The sequence below is a fragment of the Hirundo rustica genome, chromosome 14 (genome assembly GCF_015227805.2).
Source record: "Hirundo rustica isolate bHirRus1 chromosome 14, bHirRus1.pri.v3, whole genome shotgun sequence".
NCBI lineage: Eukaryota > Metazoa > Chordata > Aves > Passeriformes > Hirundinidae > Hirundo > Hirundo rustica.
In genome coordinates, this window is record NC_053463.1 from 15,699,877 (window position 1) to 15,717,401 (window position 17,525).

Below are 17,525 nucleotides of genomic sequence, written 5' to 3' on the forward strand. Positions count from 1 at the left end.
ATAGAAAAGCTCATGTTATTTTAGCTTTAGAAAAGGTAACTTAATGTTCATACCTGGGAGAAAATGGATGCCTAATGAAAGCTTGGAAAAAATCAAACTGACAGAAAACTTGAGAGTTTTGCTGTGGCAAAGTCTGGCATGGTCATGATTTTAAATCAGATGAGGAGTTTTGAGGAGGTAGTTATGTGGATAATTTTTCTGGTATTCTGTCCTATTTGACCTCCCATGTGTTAACAAATCTCTGCTACAAGGTCTAAACCAATCTTTTATTTCAGTGTTCTAAGCTAAAATATGTCTGGTATTCCGTATCTATCAAATATCCGAATTCTTCCTTGCATTCTGAAAACAAAGGAATGGGGTGGAATGGGTTGGTGGAAAGGAATTAATTGAAATTGCAGACTATTTGGGAAGATTGGGATTTTTCTAGAAATATCTATAAGTCTATGTAAAGCCATTTTTATTGTTGAATTTGCTTACTGGGCTTTCAAGCTGTACTAAAAATGGAAGTTGGTGGCTGAGGTAGTGAATTCCCTGACTAGGTAACCCTTATTGAAGTGACGTGAGACTAAATTGAAATCTAAATTTATAAATTGCAACTTAAGGAATCTAATTTCTCAAAAGAAATGTTAATGAATATTGACTAGTTAATCAAGGATTTGTGTTTGTGTGAAATTTAAAATTAATTTTCAGAGTGTGAGATATTTGAGCACACTAATGTAAAAGGAGATGATCTCAAAAAGGAACCCTTGCCATCAAAATGTTACTGAAATAACAGTAAGAGCTAATTGTAGCTGGAGAAGTACTTCCTGGCTTTTGATTCTGGAAAAGGCAAATCTCACTGCTACAGCTGCTGTGCTGGAAAGAGGAGAGCATGTGGTGGAGATTGCTGGCTCCTGTTCCGACAAATGCGCTGAAACAGATATAAATACAAGTATAATATTAAGAGTTCATAGTGTCAAGTAAGTGAAAATTGGGAGCTGGAATTAGGGGAAGCTTTCTCCAAAAGTGTGTGTATGTTGTAATGGCCTTTCAGGTTTTTTCAGGTATCCCCTTTCACTTGTGAGTATTGCTGGTGGGTAATGTGGATGATTTCCTATTATGTTTGAGTGTGGATTCGTGAAGAAGGGATATTTTGGGATAAGAACCATGAAATACGGTCCAGGAGAATAAATTACTGCTTTTGCCAGGAAGTGCTTAGCAGATGATCTGAACATGATTTTTCAGATTGCACTGAAAATGTAATTTTTGAGTGTCACAGTTTGCTGTCAGGAATATGATTTGTAGCAATTGAGAACTCAGTTGCTCTTGAAGTGTATGGGGGACTGTGATGGTGACATGAAATGTTGTAAAATGCTAATTAATAAAATTTTTTTAAAAACCTCAAGCTGTAGCTCTTAATTTCATGCTAAATGAATTTTCTTTAGCATGTCCAACTACTAATTGAGAAGCAGAAAAGTAAAAATTGCAGCCAGTGAGTTCTGTTTGTGCCATGCTCTTGGTGAGACAGGAAAATAGTTTTATAGTGAAAATTTGTATCACGTGTGTGTAAAAGGATATGTTCTAGTGTGAAGTGCAGATACAGCAGAGCTGGTGGAGGGACAGTGAGTTTTCATTGCTCTGGAGCTGAGCTGAGATCAGACCATACTGTGATTTTCTGTGGTAGTGATTCCAAAGGCGTGTGCTTGGCTTGGAAAGACTGAAAGCCTCAATGAAGTTTTTCTAGTGTTTTAGAAAACAAAGCTAAAATAATCCCTACCATATCAAACTGTTCCATGCCTGGGAATAGTAGTGTTGAAATGACCCACTGAAAAATGGAGAAGCATTCTGGATAATGCTTTTCATCAAAACAAACCCCAAAAACTTACCCCAAAATCCCAAATGGCATTGCTCAGGATATACTCTCAATTAAAACAGTTATTTTCCTTTTGCTACAAGTAGACTTTTCTTGTAATTCTAATGTTCTTTAGCTGAGTGTGAATTAGGTTTTTTTAACAACACTTCATATGAAAGTTTTTAAAAGCATATGAATTTTAGAAGAGGAGTGCACTAGAATGCATTATTAGTATTTTCTAATTTCTTTACCCGAAGAGCACTACTCAATATGTGGCTTTTGCCTTGAGGACTTTAGCCTGAGCAATCAGCATACAATAAGCTACATGTAAATATTTAAAATATATTCCAAAAAATTGTAAATATATTTATGTCCCTCATTCTGATGCTGCAAATTAGATCTCCTAATGCAGCGAAACTTGCAAATGGCTGTTCCTTTTGGTTTGCTTGGCTTTGGACTGCTCTTTACAAGCAAATGGAGGATGCTTTTCTTTGGTTTACTGGCGCTGAAACTGATGCAATATGAAATTTGTGTTTGGAAAAATATTTAGACATCATCAGAGAGGAGCCAAGTGAACACTTTTGTTAGTTACACAGGCAATGCATAACTTTGCCACTTGGCCACCTGAGACCTTAAGGAACAGGGTGAGTTCAGTTCTGCTCCTTGCTCTCTTGTCTTGTGGCAGCTGTGTGATGTGCTGAAGTTGATTCTGTCCTGGTGGTGTCACTGCTTGTTGGCACGAGGCTGTGGCAGTTGTTTTGGTCCATCTAGAACTTCTCAATTCCTCTGAATGGAGATTCCAGTACAGAACCTAAAACAAAGTTCCCCTCCTCCTTCCTTGAACCCTCTTCACCTTGTTTGAGGTGCTACCTGTACAAGAGGCTGATTAGAGCAGATTCCTGACATACTCTTAAAAAGATAAGAGACACATTTCTGGGCCCTGATTCTCATTTTGAACTTCTTTGGGCCCTTTTAAAGCTGTCCACATTTCCATCACAACCTGTCTTTGGGGTGTGTAAGCCCTTAAGGACCCCCGGCTGATCCTGTATGAACTGAAGTTGAATTAGGTTTTGTGATGAACATGAGGGCATAAATTGGATGTGTTACAAGTAGATGTCCTCCAGTGTGCTGGAACTGACAGGGAAAGCACACAATCACCACTGAATCTGCAGGGCTTTGTGAGGATTATTGGACATTATCTCTTGGATATGTTCATCTTTTTGGGGCAGTCTCCTTTGATGTTCAAAAGTATATGTTGACACCGTCTGTGTGTCCGATGAGGGACTTAACTGTGTTTTCCAAAGGCACAAACCTGTTGGTGTTTAATTTTTTTTTTTTTTTTTTTGACACAGTATCTGTATCTCTGACTTACTAAACTCAAATAACTGGTAACTGAGAAGTTACCAGCTGATTTCAGGTTACCTTAAAACTCTAACCTTGGTAATTACAAGGTGGGAATACCCTGATGAGTCTGAAAGTCAACAAGGAAATTGGAATATTGGTTATAGGAGCAGAGGTGTGTATCTGGTGAGCAAGCTTCACCCTTGAAAGGTGAGTTCCTTGTTCTAATATGCCTCTGTAACCAACTTCAAGCTAATTTAAATAGTTCAGTAACATGGCATTAAGGTGTGGAACATCTGGCATTATCTGGCCCTGAGTTCAGTCATTGACCTCTTCCATTGTTGTGTAGTGCTGCTGGCCTTGTCCCTGCCAGCAGGTGGTTCTGGCAGCAGGTGTTCTCATGAAGAGCTGCCCACTGCAGAAGATGTGAAGATGGGTCTGGCTCTTCTCATCTGAAGGTGTGTGGGCCCTGCAGTGGCCCTGCTCTTCCCTGCAGAGGGAAAAGCAGGAACATCACAGCGCAGGTGAGAGTCTCTCCACTCTCTGTTCTTCCAGTTGTCTATTATTCAGGAATATCCCTAAATAGTGGCTTTCAGACCACTGTTATATGCTGTTAGAAGGCACAGGCTTTACAGTAATTCTGTCCAAGCTATTTTTGAATTCACCTTTTTGGTCTTTGCATGGCAGCTTACGTTGGATGAAGGCACTTCCTTTTGGCTTGCTTAAGAGCATACTCTTTATAATTTTGGTGTTAAGCTGTAAGCTTGCATTAGAAACATCACCCTCTTCATACAATTAATGACTGTGGACTGTTCTCAATAAAAAACAACAGGCCCCATGTTCTCGTTTCAGACTTAAGCCTGCAACAGTGATCAGTCCATGAAAAGATGGAAAGGATGGCCTCTGTAGAGGCTTGTGTGTAATATTACAGGAAGTACAGAGTGTCAGACCTTGGGTTCAGTTCAGGTAGGGTCAGATCAGTGACATATTAGAGAGACTGTAATAATGAGAGAAATTGTGATCACTCTTGTGCAAGAGTGCGTAGAATCGTCCTGAGGATGCTTTCAGTATTTGTTGGATGTGAGGAGGCAAGAAGAATTTTGGCCAAGATCCTGCAAATAAATCAGACTGCTGGAGTCCCTGTGTGTATGAGGGTGACACAAGAACAAATGGTTTGGGCACAAAATTAAGTAAATTAGATATTAGAAGACACATGAGCATTATAGCACTGAGATTCTGGCATAGTCATCCTAAATCATAGCAAAATAAAAACTTCAAATTGTTATTATATAGTAAATTATTGAGTATAATGTGCAAAAGGGGAGTGAATGAATGTGTGTCTGCAGTGGTAATTCTTGTAGTCTGTCTCCCTCTGACTCCAGCCAGCCAAACAAATGTTAGCTCAGATGTCTTCTGTGGCTGTTGATTAGTTTTGGCCTGTGAAGTATAAGACTATGAAATGAAGAGCTGGGGATGGCACCTGGGTTGAGCTCTAGCTGTTGAGGTAAATAAAAAGCACCTTCCATTTACACTCTGAGAGGCGTCGGTGTGGCTATAGCTCATTTTTTTGGAGCAAAGTCCAAAACTGGAGTGAGCTATAAGCTCACCTTTACTGTCCAGAAGGAAGAGCCAGTAACTTGTGGCTGGTGAGTCCTCCAGGAGACCACCAGCTGTTAATCCATGAAAACAGATACTTCAGAATAGGAGAGCTGTAGTGGGTCAAGCTTGTGTCTTTACCAGGCACAGGAGATGTGTGGTGACTTCTGCCTTCAGAGATCCCAGGTATGAATGCCATGACAAATTTTTAAAACAGAGAAGGTATCAAGTGTAGATCCTGCTTGTCTGGGCAACCTGTCAGTTCTTCTGCCTTGGTGAGCTGGGATGATGGAGATATCCAGTGTAGTCGTAGTTAACAAGGTCAGGTGGGCTTTTGGGTTGTGTGAGGTTTTGATGGTGGTGTTTTGGTAGTTTTTTGAGTTGGTTTCTTTTAGCTGGACTTTGTATTTTCCACTTTTTTTTGTCAACAGTAGAGCTGTTAACAGCTCCTTCAGTTAGAGCTTTTTAAAGTGGAGGGAAACTGCAGTTGTGTTGCTCCTTGTAAGCTAAATCTGCGCATTTTTAGCCTTTGCTCAGGGGTCCTGTGGATTTCTCCCGAGTGCTTTTCCATGTTGTTTACCACGGTGTTAAGCTTTGCTTGCAGCAGTCCCAGATGAGGCCTCAGTGCTGAGCTGTGAAGACTTAATTCTTTGTCTTTCCTTCAGGCGTGCTTTATGTACACTGCAATGCAGTGTAAGCCAGCACTGCCACCAGAAATAGCCTGTGTAAACATCTCAGCAGTTACTCCCTGAGCCATCCTGGGGAGGCAGATCTATGGAAAATCTGTCACTTTCTTGGTGAATTTGGTACTAAATTGATGTCCTGACCCAGTTTCACAGTGACTGTCCCCCGGTGTCCCACCTGCTCCAGCTGCAGAGATGACAGCTCTTCCAACCCCTTTACACCAGCAGCAAATCCAGTTTACATGAACACGTAAGGTGTGGGCTGAGGCATTTGAGGCTTGTTTATAACCTCGCTATATTTAACAGCAGTGGCCACAGGGGTGATGGCCTCGACAGTTTGGAGGTGGAAGGGGTCATGTGGCCAGTGGCCTCCAAGCGTCCTTGGCCCCTCATTTTTGTGCTCTGATTCCTCTGGACTAGCCAGGCTTCCAACACAGACAGATTGAGGTGTGATTTCTGATTTCATTGCGGTGTAGGCAATTAGTTATAAATTGGTTTTCACAGCTCCCTGACAATGCTGGAGGGATCCAGATGTGGGATGTTGGAGCCAGGGAGGAGGTGCATGAGTCTCTTAAGCAGCTCACTGAACCCCCATTGCTCGTTTCCATGAGTAAACTGCTGCACCCCAGGGGACATGTGTGTCTCAATAGGAGAAGAGGTATTCTCCATCGTGTCCAGCACCACGTTCCAGTGCTGTCAGCCAGCACTTGGAGCACTGCACCAGCCATGCAGGGTAAAGTCACAGTGTGCCTGCTGTGTGCTGGCATAAAGAATTTAGGGTGGAGAAATTTGGTAAGTATTGATCCTTACATTACCAAGAAGCAAATTGAATGCTCTCAAACTGGGGAAATATGTTGTCTGAAGACAATGTTCAAACTTAAAATATGATTTATTCTGTAATAATTACAAGGTGGATCGTGGAAAATGTGTAAATCAAACCTGCAGAGATATGCACATACTAAATAACAAATCTTCTGAGGGATAAGGTGCCTTATTTCCAGAGGTTTGTTTCTAATTTTACCCTTTTTAACAGCTAAGGAATTGAAAAGTTACTGATTCATGACTGGTGAAGGTGGCTGATCTATAAACCAGTAACCATTTGCTCTCTGTAGCACATGTAATTGATTTATGTTTTGGTTTTTTTTGTGGGTGGCTGGGAGGTGTTTGTGCTGTTTACACGTTTGTACATGAAGATACAAGCCCTGCCCACACTGCAGTGATTGTTTGCACATGTTACATAGCCTGTGCTTAACTATGAAGAGTAAAACCTGTGTGGAGTAGAACTTGAACAAAGAAACTGTTATAAAAAATAAACTGTTAATAAAGTTCCTTGAATCTGAGCATTTCTACTGTGTTATGTCTGTGAAGGAGAGGCATTGATTTCAAGTGTAATTACAATATTTGAAATTTCATTTTGTGACTTTTATTCGTGTAGCTGGAGTTGGGCAGTATAGAGTGGTAAATTTAAACTAATAAACTTTAAAGTTTTTCCTTCTCTTAAAAAAGAAAGATATATTAGAACTCAGTCTGCTTTGTTTTGGGTGGGAAAGGAGTAATAAGTGTTTTAAGTTGAACAATTCTTCACATTCAAAAAATATGTTTCCCAAACTTCTTGTTTTGGGCTATAATGCATGGATTTATCCTTAATGCCCCAATTTGATAGGTTTTGGGGTTCTTTTAAGTTCTTCAAAGGTATGAGTTGAGACTTTGGGACAAATAATGAAGCTGCCAGTTGAAAGATAACAGGTTTTTACTGCTATATTATAGTTCATCAGATATTCAGGTCTTGGGCAAATGTTAGCAGATAGTTTAGTTTTAAGTAGCTAATTATCTGGCATGTTTGCAAATGATTTTTAACTAATAGTGCATGTGGCTGAACTCTAAAACAGTGTCTTTGCATTTCTTTTGTGTGACTTTCATACTAACCTGACTGATGAACGAACGTGCACTGAAGGAATTGGTAAATTGTCCACTGCCGATGGCAAAGCCTTCGCAGATCCCGAGGTTCTCCGGAGACTGACGTCGTCCGTCAGCTGCGCGCTGGACGAGGCGGCCGCCGCGCTGACGCGGATGAGAGCCGAGAACAATCACAACAACGGCCAGGTGGACAAGTACGTGCTGACCTCCCCCGCTTCCCCAACGATGGGGTGGGATTTTATTTCAAATTCAGTTAATTGTATGTACCGAGCACCCCCGGTTCCCCTGCGATGGGGTGGGATTTTACTTCCAATTCAGATAATTTTATAGTTAGTACTTGGTAATGGAGCTGTTCTACTGCTAGCAGAAGCAGATTGCATCTGGAGATGTAGCTATTGTCCCATCAGGTTATTGGCTTCACAGGGTAAGAGAAAAGTACAAAAAAATGTTACTTTATAACCTGCCGCTCTTTCTGTGTGTCAGAGAGTTGAGTTCTTACTCGAGAAAGGTTAAGTTCTTAGCTGTAGAAGAGTAGGTAGGTGATGGCTCTCTTAATTCCAGAAGTCTGTGTCTTTTCAGTATTCATATTAGTGGTCTCTGTCATTCTTGGCTGCTGACTTTTGGCTTTGCAACAGGAATTTGCCTTGGCACCTGCAGGCAGCAGTTTGTCATGGTCACAGCCTCTGTGTATGTGGCATTCCCTGAAGTGGGAATAGCATCAGTGAGGTTTGCTCCTGTCTTGCAAACACCACAAAAACCAGCTTTGAGCATTCCTCGTTGCATCTGGTCTGTATGAGAGCATATTACAAGTTAGCAGCTGACGAGAACAAGCTAATTTAGACAATAAGGAAAGTGTCTGTCTCCATGTCACCTGTGGAAATAATGTGTGTGCATATAGATACACTTTCAAAAATATATATACAAGGTGTATTTTCAAGTAAAGCTTAGCCCTGAAGTCTTTACTTAAAGGCTTCCTCCTTGCCTAGGAAAGCTGCCCAGCTCTTGCAGGTGTGTTTTGAGCTCACGGTGTGCTAACTGATTTTGCAGTCGCAGTTTGGCAGAAGCATGCTCCGATGGGGATGTAAATGCTGTCCGGAAGCTGCTGGATGAAGGACGGAGCGTAAATGAACACACTGAAGAAGGGGAGAGTCTGCTTTGCTTGGCCTGCTCAGCAGGATATTATGAATTGGCACAGGTAAGTAACAGATACAGTTAGAACTAAGCATTTGTGAAGCATTGTTTTTTGATAGGTAAACTTTTTAGCTATTGTGGTTATTACAATTTTTTTATTATTTCAACAGAATGTCAGTGAATACAGCTTATTCTGGGGTTCCAGTTATTGTTTGGGTTTCTTTAATGGAAAATGCAGTCACATATGCCTTTAGGTTGAAGGGAGGGACTTGTCTGAGGAATGAATCCTGTGTTTTGTGATGTGTCTACTTTTCTGGCATTGTTCAAGATGCAGTCCAGCTGTTCTGCCAAGCAAGAGGATCTAAAATAGCAGCAAAACCAAATACAATTGGTTACCATCTAAAAGCTCATGTCTCAGTCACACCATCCTTTTTTTAAATGACATTTGTATCAACAGTGCATTAAGTTCTGTTAATTTTGAGCTATATCGCTTCTTATCTGAGGACAACTGCTTTGAAATGTTCAGGTGATAGTTCTCCGAAATGCCCAACTTCACATTTTGGTGCCAAAACACAGGACAGGGAGAGAGCCTCTCACCTGTGAGCTTGACCTGCGGGTGTCTTGGTCATTATTGCAGGTGACAGTTTCTGTGCTGTCATTCTGGTCAGTGAGTTGCCCTGTGACTTTTGAAAATGTCAGTGTTTCACTAGAACTTAGACATGAACAAATGCAGAAACTCAGGATTTTCTGCAGCAGAACCCAGTGCAGGCAGTCACTGTGAATGATCCTGGGGATGGCACTGGGCTGTGAAGGGATGTGGTAGCTGGCTGGGGAACCCGTCTTAAAAACCCCAGTGACCTAAAAACAAATGGTTGGTGTTACGATTTGCTCACTGTAGGGAACTTCTCCCCTAGGTGCTTCTAGCCATGCACGCCAATGTGGAAGATCGAGGCAATAAAGGCGACATCACTCCCTTGATGGCAGCTGCCAGCGGAGGCTACGTGGACATCGTTAAACTCCTGCTTGTCCATTGTGCAGATGTCAACGCACAGTCCTCCACAGGTAACTGAGGAGCAGGAGCACAGTTAGTAAGCTGGCACATAAGGCACACAGCTCTTCTGAACATCTGTGTTTTTGTCTAACACTTTAGTTCACAAGAAAACGTGACAGGAACTGTTAGGAATAGACCAGATCAGTAGCGAATGTATTCGGAGTCTCAACGGGCCATTATTAAAGATGGGTTTTAATATAAATTCTAATAGAAAGCACTGTTCCTGTAAAAAACACTCTGGTGTTAGAGGACAAGAAAAATACATGGAGTTTATCTTTTCTCATTGGTGCAATCCAAAATTTCCCGGTAAGATGACCATGGGACACATCCCATCAACACCAGTTATTTCTGGCTGGTCCTTTTTACCAAAGAGGAGTTAAAATTCTTTGAGTGCATTGAATGTTCTCTGTGTTGCTGGTTCTTGACCACAGCTTAACCAGCCTCACTGACAGCATTAACCTGCAGTTGGATTCTGTTTATTAAGATAGAACTTGAACTTTGTTCAAATTTTCAAACAACTCACATGTTCAAACCATGAGATATTCTTTTATCTTTCTGTTTAGCCGTGTTAAACAAAGTTACCTTAAAATTGACTGTCGCATTTAAAACATGAGCCATATGTGAGTGTCTGTCACTTACAGTACCAGAGTTTTAAATTATAAATTTATTCTCAGCCAGCCAGTAGAAGGTTTTCAGGGAATTACAGGATACAATCTTAGACAAAAAAAAAAAACAAAAAACAAACACATCCCCAACTCTTCAGTAAGAATTACTCTTGGATCTATGTGTATGTTGATTTGATCTAATTCTGTGTGCTAAAGTAGGAAATCTAATATTCAAACTAAAAAAAATCCTGATTTCTAATACTGGCTTGGCATTAAAACTTTCATGTCACAGTTATTTGGGATTTTTTACCCAGCCTGGAATGATGGGCTGGAGTAACATTGCTATGAGGTGAAAGGCTGTGCTGGTGATGCAGTTGGGTTTGTTCTGAGCTGTTAACACTGATCTCCTTCCCCGTGTTAGGAGTGGGGGATGGAAAGGGCTCTCATGCAACCTCTCCTCTGCAGGGAACACAGCTCTCACCTACGCCTGTGCCGGGGGCTTTGTGGACGTGGTGAAGGTGCTACTGAAAGCTGGTGCTAACATAGAAGACCACAATGAGAATGGACATACCCCCCTGATGGAAGCAGCCAGTGCAGGGCATGTCGAGGTTGCACGAGTATTGCTGGAATATGGTGCAGGAATCAACACTCACTCCAACGAGTTCAAAGAAAGTGCACTTACGCTCGCATGCTATAAAGGTATTGGCCCTTGCCTTGTTTTGTATTTTTGTTTAAATTTCTTTGCTAGGATTTATCTGACTAAAGCTTTCAGCAATACTTTGAATATCTTCCTAAGAGTTTACAAAATTGGATTTTGGGTTTAAACTCATTGTCACAAAATGGCCTTCTGTGGTGTAGTGGTATTAAGTCTGTATTTGTGTCCAGATGTGGTGGATGTGTTTGACATGTCGCAGATGAAAACTTGTAACTGGCTATGTCCAACCTGTGCTTTGACACACCACCATTCTCCCCTTCTACCCACTGCCACATTCCCTATTTCATTCCCGGTTCCCTCACCAACTGTGTGAATTCTGAAAACATCTCTGTTGGTTCTTCAGAAAATGCAAAGTTAGAATGTGTATTTCTGCAATATCTGATGGGGAGACAATGCCTCCATTATTACTGGATTCTTTTCCTTCAGTGTAATTTGGGAGAATGTCTGTGAATTCTTAAGTATGGTGAACTTTTCGGGACTTTTGACTTAATTTCTTTTGCTCTCTAAAGCTTCTGTGTAAATTAACTGTGCAGTGGTGATCCAATGTGCTTCTATGGTTTGCTTTCCCAACCACTGTTTTTCTACAAGTAGAAACTAAGGATGTGGATTATTGTCATAGTAACTTTGGGCTTTGCCTCTGTGGTTAGGATTGAGGATATATACTATGTGTAACCAATCTGAGGACTTGCATCTGGATTTGCCATGGATTTCCTAGAGCACATGTTAGATCCTTACAGGGAAATGCCAGTAATAGTAGCCCTGAATGTGTTGGAGGGTCATTCTTATTTCCTTTGACCCAGAACCTAATCGAGTCCTGGAATTTAAAACCTTGAATGACAGAGATGTCCTGTATTATCTTTGACAAGATGGTTGATTATTTTCTTGCCAGTTTGTGTAAGACTAAGTCTTCCCTAGGAGAAGAATGCTCATCAAGAGGCTAAAAACTTAGAAGGGGCAATTTCAAAAATGACAGAAACTGTAATAGAGTTGAAATCAATTTTTGGTAAAGCTCAGTAGAAGCTTTTAGAAATAATGTCAGATCATATGATATAAGGTGTGTATCTTAGTTCTCAGAAATATGTATGTGTTAATAAAAAGCTTAAAGTTAAGTTCAGACTACATGGACCCATCCCTAAAAGATAATCTCCCCAGTTTTATGCTGCCTTTGAGCTCTTAAATGATCCATCACTGTACAGCTCATCGGGGAATACGCACAGTTTTGTAGCTTGAAAGGAAAGGTTCTTGTGTAAACTTGAATTAGACAGGTCTGTGTTCATCACACAGCTGAAAGACTTTCAGAAGGCGGCTGACTCGTTTGCATTGGTATTTTTTCAAAGAGTACTTTAAAAGCCCGGGTTTGCCAATTATAACTTGTAAAGATTGTAATAGCAAACTGTAAAAATCTCAGTTGTATCATTAAGTCTGTACTGCTAAAAATTGATGATTTGGAATGCTTATTTATTTTGATCTGTTTCATTTGAAGGCCATTTAGATATGGTTCGTTTTTTGCTTGAAGCTGGAGCTGATCAAGAACACAAAACAGATGAGATGCACACGGCGCTGATGGAGGCCTGTATGGTAAATACCTTTGTTTGTACTAGAGGAATGCAAGAGGTGATAAAACAGAGTGAGCCTTGGGTAACAAGCTGTTTGGGGGCTGCAAGTGAATGCGTGTGTTGTTATTGTAGAAAAGTGCTTACTGTAGCTCCCACCAGCTTCTCACAAAGAAAAAATACTCTTAATTTTTGGGGGTAGTGTGTTGTTTTAAATGCTCCCTGTGTGAAGTTAGGGGTGACTAATTTGCAGTGCAATGACATATAAGTCACTAGTTTAGGGGTTTGATTTTTTTTTTTTTTTTTTTTTTTTTGTGTGTGTGTGTGTGTGTTTTCTACCTTTGTTTTTATAAATAAGGTCTCTCAGTGTGTTGTGGAATGAGCCTTCCAGAAGTGCACTGAGCTGGATGATTCATGCATTACAATTGTCTGTTCATCACTGCAGGAAGTGTTTTGCATGGGGAGATGACTTGCTCTCTTCTAGGCTTCTGTAAATGAGGTTGTGAGGTTTTTTTTCTTTTGCCCTACCATTTTATTTTAAAAAATAATGTAGTCCTTAGTTCTCTAGCAACTGTCCACATAATTTCAATGCAGCTATTGAGGAAAAATCCAGGAGCATCATCTTACTAAAGAGTGTGCTATAGTGTCAAAGCATATCTGCAACCTTTTCTGTACAGACCTTGGGTGACCTTTTCTCTCTTCTTCAAGCTGGAGAACTTGTTTGAAGAAAGAACAGGGACCTTGTTTCCATAGGAGGCACAGCAAAAAGAGGGAAATGGAATTTTCTCCCAGTAGCACGTAATCCTTGGAAGATAGGCTGCAGTTTTCCTCCAGTCTGCTGAGAGCTGGAGGATCAAGTGTTCCTTCACTTTGTGAGTTGTGAGGTGATGATGCAAGCGACCAAGGTCAGGTTGTGATGTGGGAAGCTGTGTCCAAGCCTTCTGATAGTGAGCTGGTAATTGTATCCTTGAATAGCCTTCCCTGCAGGAGGGCCTGGTGCCAGTAAGGAATTCAGAAGGACAGTGGGTGCATGCTGTCACCTAAAGGAGATTGCAGCATGACTGCAGGCTAAAGGTTAGTCAGCTCCACTCTTCTGTTTAGGTTGGGTTTTTTGTTTGCTTTTTCTTAGTTTCCTGGTGAAACAATCCAAGGGCTGGCTTGATTTGGAGGCTGTGAAGCGCCTCACTTAGGGGAGAGAGCTAGAGCTGTGAGATTTGCCTCCGTGTTTTCAGCTCTTTGGTGTTTCAGACTAGGTGTTCTGACATTACAGAGTGTGCATTGACATTTGAAAGCAGCAGAAAGGAAGGTGAGCCTTTGAAGTCCCAACTCCATAGCAAGGAATTTGTTTCTTGTTATCATTTGGCTGCACTCTTGCACAAGGGAGCTGTTCCACCAAATTGTTGTGACTGTTTCCAGTCTTCATCTCTTTCCATCTAAGGAATGCAGCAGGTACAGGTTGCTGAGGTGTCTGGTCTCTGATCACCAATTCTTTTGTAAGTGCCTCGGAGTTTGTTTTGGTCAGGACAGTGCCACACTTAGGGTAATGCCTGTAATGAGGTGGACGTTGGCTTTTAGCCAACCCTCTGAAAACAACAGCCTGTGTTTAATGTGCACCCCTGATTGCTGTCCATCTCGGGTTACCTATGGCTTGCTTCATGGTCAGCTTAAGCTTTCCCCTTTTGCCGATGTTGTGGCTCTCTACCAACTACACCTTCGGTCAAATGTGGATTTTAGGTACTTGGTCTATTTCAAGGAACTGAGAAGTTTAACAATACTTTCTTAAGAAGCTGACAGATATGTGCTTTGATTGGTAAGGACTCAGACTGCTCCGGTAATCCTAATTCTCTTATTCTATGGCTTCACCCCAAGGCATTTTTCAGTCACCTTTAAGAGCTTTTCCAAGTCTTCTCTCCTCCTGTTACCTGCCTTGTTGTTACCCACTTCAGTTTCTCTGCAGGTATCTTTCCCAGGGTCTAGAAATGGCCAGTTTGGGCTTTTTTGGTTTTTTATCTGTAGAAGTCATGAATCAATTACCACTACAAAGAGGAAGAAAATCTGATGCTTGTTTTGAGGTTTCAGTCATGGAGTGGGTTTATTACTTATGGCACTTGCTTGCTATTTCTACTACTGGTGTTCGATAATTAAGTCTTGTGCCGTAATTCTTTTTCCCTCAGAAAATAGAAACATATATCTAGGTCTTTTTTTCCTCATGCATTTAAACCTGACTTAGATGTAGGTGGAAACCTAAATGTTGGTTAGGTCCAAGTATTACCATAACTATCATAATTAAACCGTGATAAGTAAAAAGGCCCTGTCTTTGTAGGATCATTTTCAGGCCGAGTGCGATAGTGGTTGCAGCTACAGCATCAAGTGGCTTCAGTCCTGTCTGACTCCTGGCTTGCCCTTTGCTTGCAGGACGGCCACGTGGAGGTGGCACGGCTGCTGTTGGACAGCGGTGCCCAGGTGAACATGCCCGCGGACTCCTTCGAATCCCCGCTCACCCTAGCTGCTTGTGGCGGGCACGTGGAGCTGGCAGCGCTTCTCATCGAACGAGGAGCCAACCTGGAGGAGGTTAATGATGAAGGTTACACACCTCTGATGGAAGCTGCCCGGGAAGGCCACGAAGAGATGGTGGCCTTGCTGCTGGCGCAAGGTGAGATCCCGTGGCGATGGAGCGCTCACAAGGGCACGGTGTGATCCACGGCCGACAGGTGTCCTGTGTGGATTGGCGTGGGGCTGGCGCTGCTCCCTGCTGTGCCCACAGAGCAGAGCTCAAACACCCAGACTGCCGTGGGGGTGATGAGCATACACCCCTCCCAAGTGGTGTGTGGCCAGGTCAGTAATGGCTCTTTTGTTTCCCAGGGGCAAATATTAACGCACAGACAGAAGAAACACAGGAAACGGCCCTGACTCTGGCCTGCTGTGGAGGCTTCTCTGAAGTCGCTGACTTCCTTATTAAGGCAGGAGCTGATATAGAGCTTGGTTGCTCAACACCTTTGATGGAAGCTGCACAAGAGGGTCATCTTGAACTGGTGAAATACTTGCTGGCAGCAGGTATGTGTTCAGAGCAAGTGATTAAACCCACGGATACCATGGACTTGATGGATTTTGTATGATTTGGAAGACGCGTGGGCTTTTGATAGTGGCAGTGTTGTAACAAGGAGCAATATCCTCAGATAGCTTAGCGAGAGGGGGAAAAGCATGTGTTGCACCTCAGTATTGTGTGATACTGTTAACAGAGGAAAGTGCCTCCTGGAGCAGGTGATCCTGTTCCATATCGAGAAAGCATCCACTTTCATTAGAAACATTGTTTCCAGCTATCTGCATCTAGGACAAAATTTTAATACAGATAATGCTTGGTTTTGCTTGCTACTCCAGCTTTGACTAAGTCTGGTTATCTGCATTCAGTCTCCCTGAATAACCAGTTCTTTAGGAATGGTGTGCTGGGAAGTTGTGTGCAAGACAGATTCTGGAATGTGCTAAATTTCTGTGATGAATGAGCTTTACTGCTGCATTCTATAGTAGTAAAAATTAAATCTTGCTGGAGTTTGGGGTAAAATGATGCTTCAATGTTCATCTTTCAGTTTATAAAGTTGGTAGAGTCTAAAGTGTTCTGCTTAAAATATTAAAGAAAAAGGAACTGTATTTATGAGATCTTCCTTGTTGTGGAAGGTGATTTATTTGTATGCTCTTTCCTAAGAATAAGCATAAAATTGGCTGGATTTGTAATTTTAGAAAGTGAAGCTCCCTGCCCATCGAGGGACAGTAACAACTGTGCCACTTGGTGCAGTGACACCAGCATGTGACACCTGTCACCAGCTCCCTTGGAACGCTGGCTGCCTGCGCTTCACTGCTGATAGTGTAGAAAGTTGATTAAGGAGCCTTGTTTTGGCATCAGGGAGTCTCTAATTATACCTCGCACCTTAAAAATAAGAAAACAGCTAATTACATTGGCATTTCTTTTTTTAAGAATAACGTGTTATGTATGTATCAGGCGTATTTTTCACAGAGCTGGTGTATATGAAGCTGGACAAGTTATTTCAACAAAATGGTTTTAAAGCAAATGATTTTAAGGAGCAGGAAAGAGGGGAAATTTGTGGAAGTGTATGGCCTGTTGTGTTAATACTAACTCAGTGATGTGCATTTTGTCTGGTTTTCCTTGGCATCCAGCTCTGAGTCAAATGGACAATCTGCAAAACTGTCTGGATTCCCTTTCTCTTGATGTAACAACTGAAATCCTTCTTGCTGTAGAGGGACTGTAGGAATAAGAGAGCATGTAGGTTTAACTGCTTAGATTGTCAGTCATGCTTTTTTCCCAAGCCTTGGCTTACCCCCTCCTCTTGGAGTACTTTCACTATGAGAGCGATTTTTGCCACGAGAGCAATGCTCTTGGACTGTGGAGGCTGTTGGTCAGTAGGATAGCTGTTGTCAGAGATTTTTATGTTTATCTGTTGTGAAATACTTGATAAGGGCATGTCCAATATGAAAAAAATGTTGTGTTTGTAGGAGCTAATGTTCATGCCACTACAGCAACGGGAGATACAGCTTTGACCTACGCCTGTGAAAACGGACACACAGATGTGGCAGATGTGTTGCTTCAGGCTGGTGCTGATCTGGTAAGGCTTCTGCTGCAGTGGGCAAAGTGCTTTGGTTTCAAACTGTAAGGCAAAGCCTGTGTCCTTAAAGACCACAGTGATGAGTTTAGGAATAGAGATTCATACATGGCTCCAAAAAGAGGCAGGAAAGAAGCTTTTATTAAAGCCTGTGTATTCTGTTTGGTCTACAAAATAAAAGTTCCTACAGGTAATCTGCTCTGAATTTAAAATGTTTTAGTATTAGGAGCTCCTGCTTATCTGTGTCAATGTTGGTCTCTGAACACTCTTAGTCTCTTAACTTGTGCAAACTACTACACAAAATCCCCAAACAAAGCAATGTCTTTTAATTGATCAGCATAAGCTGATCTCTTTTTTTTCCTCTAACTCTTGGCTTTAGCACATTGCTTTCCCCGTGTTTATTTTCTGTAATGTAAACTAAATTGTTTACATAATTGTCATTTTTGTATTGCATAGCAGGAGACCCAAAACTGCCTCTTCACCAGATAC

General features: G+C 41.6%; 1 protein-coding gene across 9 annotated transcripts in view; it reads left to right on the plus strand.

The window, feature by feature from the left end:
• The window catches only part of ANKHD1 (ankyrin repeat and KH domain containing 1), a 99,390-nt gene that overhangs the window by 27,212 nt on the left and 54,653 nt on the right, over window positions 1-17,525 (plus strand). For all 9 annotated transcript variants that reach the window (XM_040078089.2, XM_040078090.2, XM_040078091.1 and 6 more), the window contains exons 3-10: window positions 7,406-7,562; window positions 8,416-8,563; window positions 9,414-9,561; window positions 10,621-10,854; window positions 12,354-12,448; window positions 14,839-15,076; window positions 15,286-15,477; window positions 16,930-17,039. In XM_040078089.2, the coding sequence (XP_039934023.1) occupies window positions 7,406-7,562; window positions 8,416-8,563; window positions 9,414-9,561; window positions 10,621-10,854; window positions 12,354-12,448; window positions 14,839-15,076; window positions 15,286-15,477; window positions 16,930-17,039 (1,322 nt within the window). The remainder of the gene's footprint in view (window positions 1-7,405; window positions 7,563-8,415; window positions 8,564-9,413; window positions 9,562-10,620; window positions 10,855-12,353; window positions 12,449-14,838; window positions 15,077-15,285; window positions 15,478-16,929; window positions 17,040-17,525) is intronic.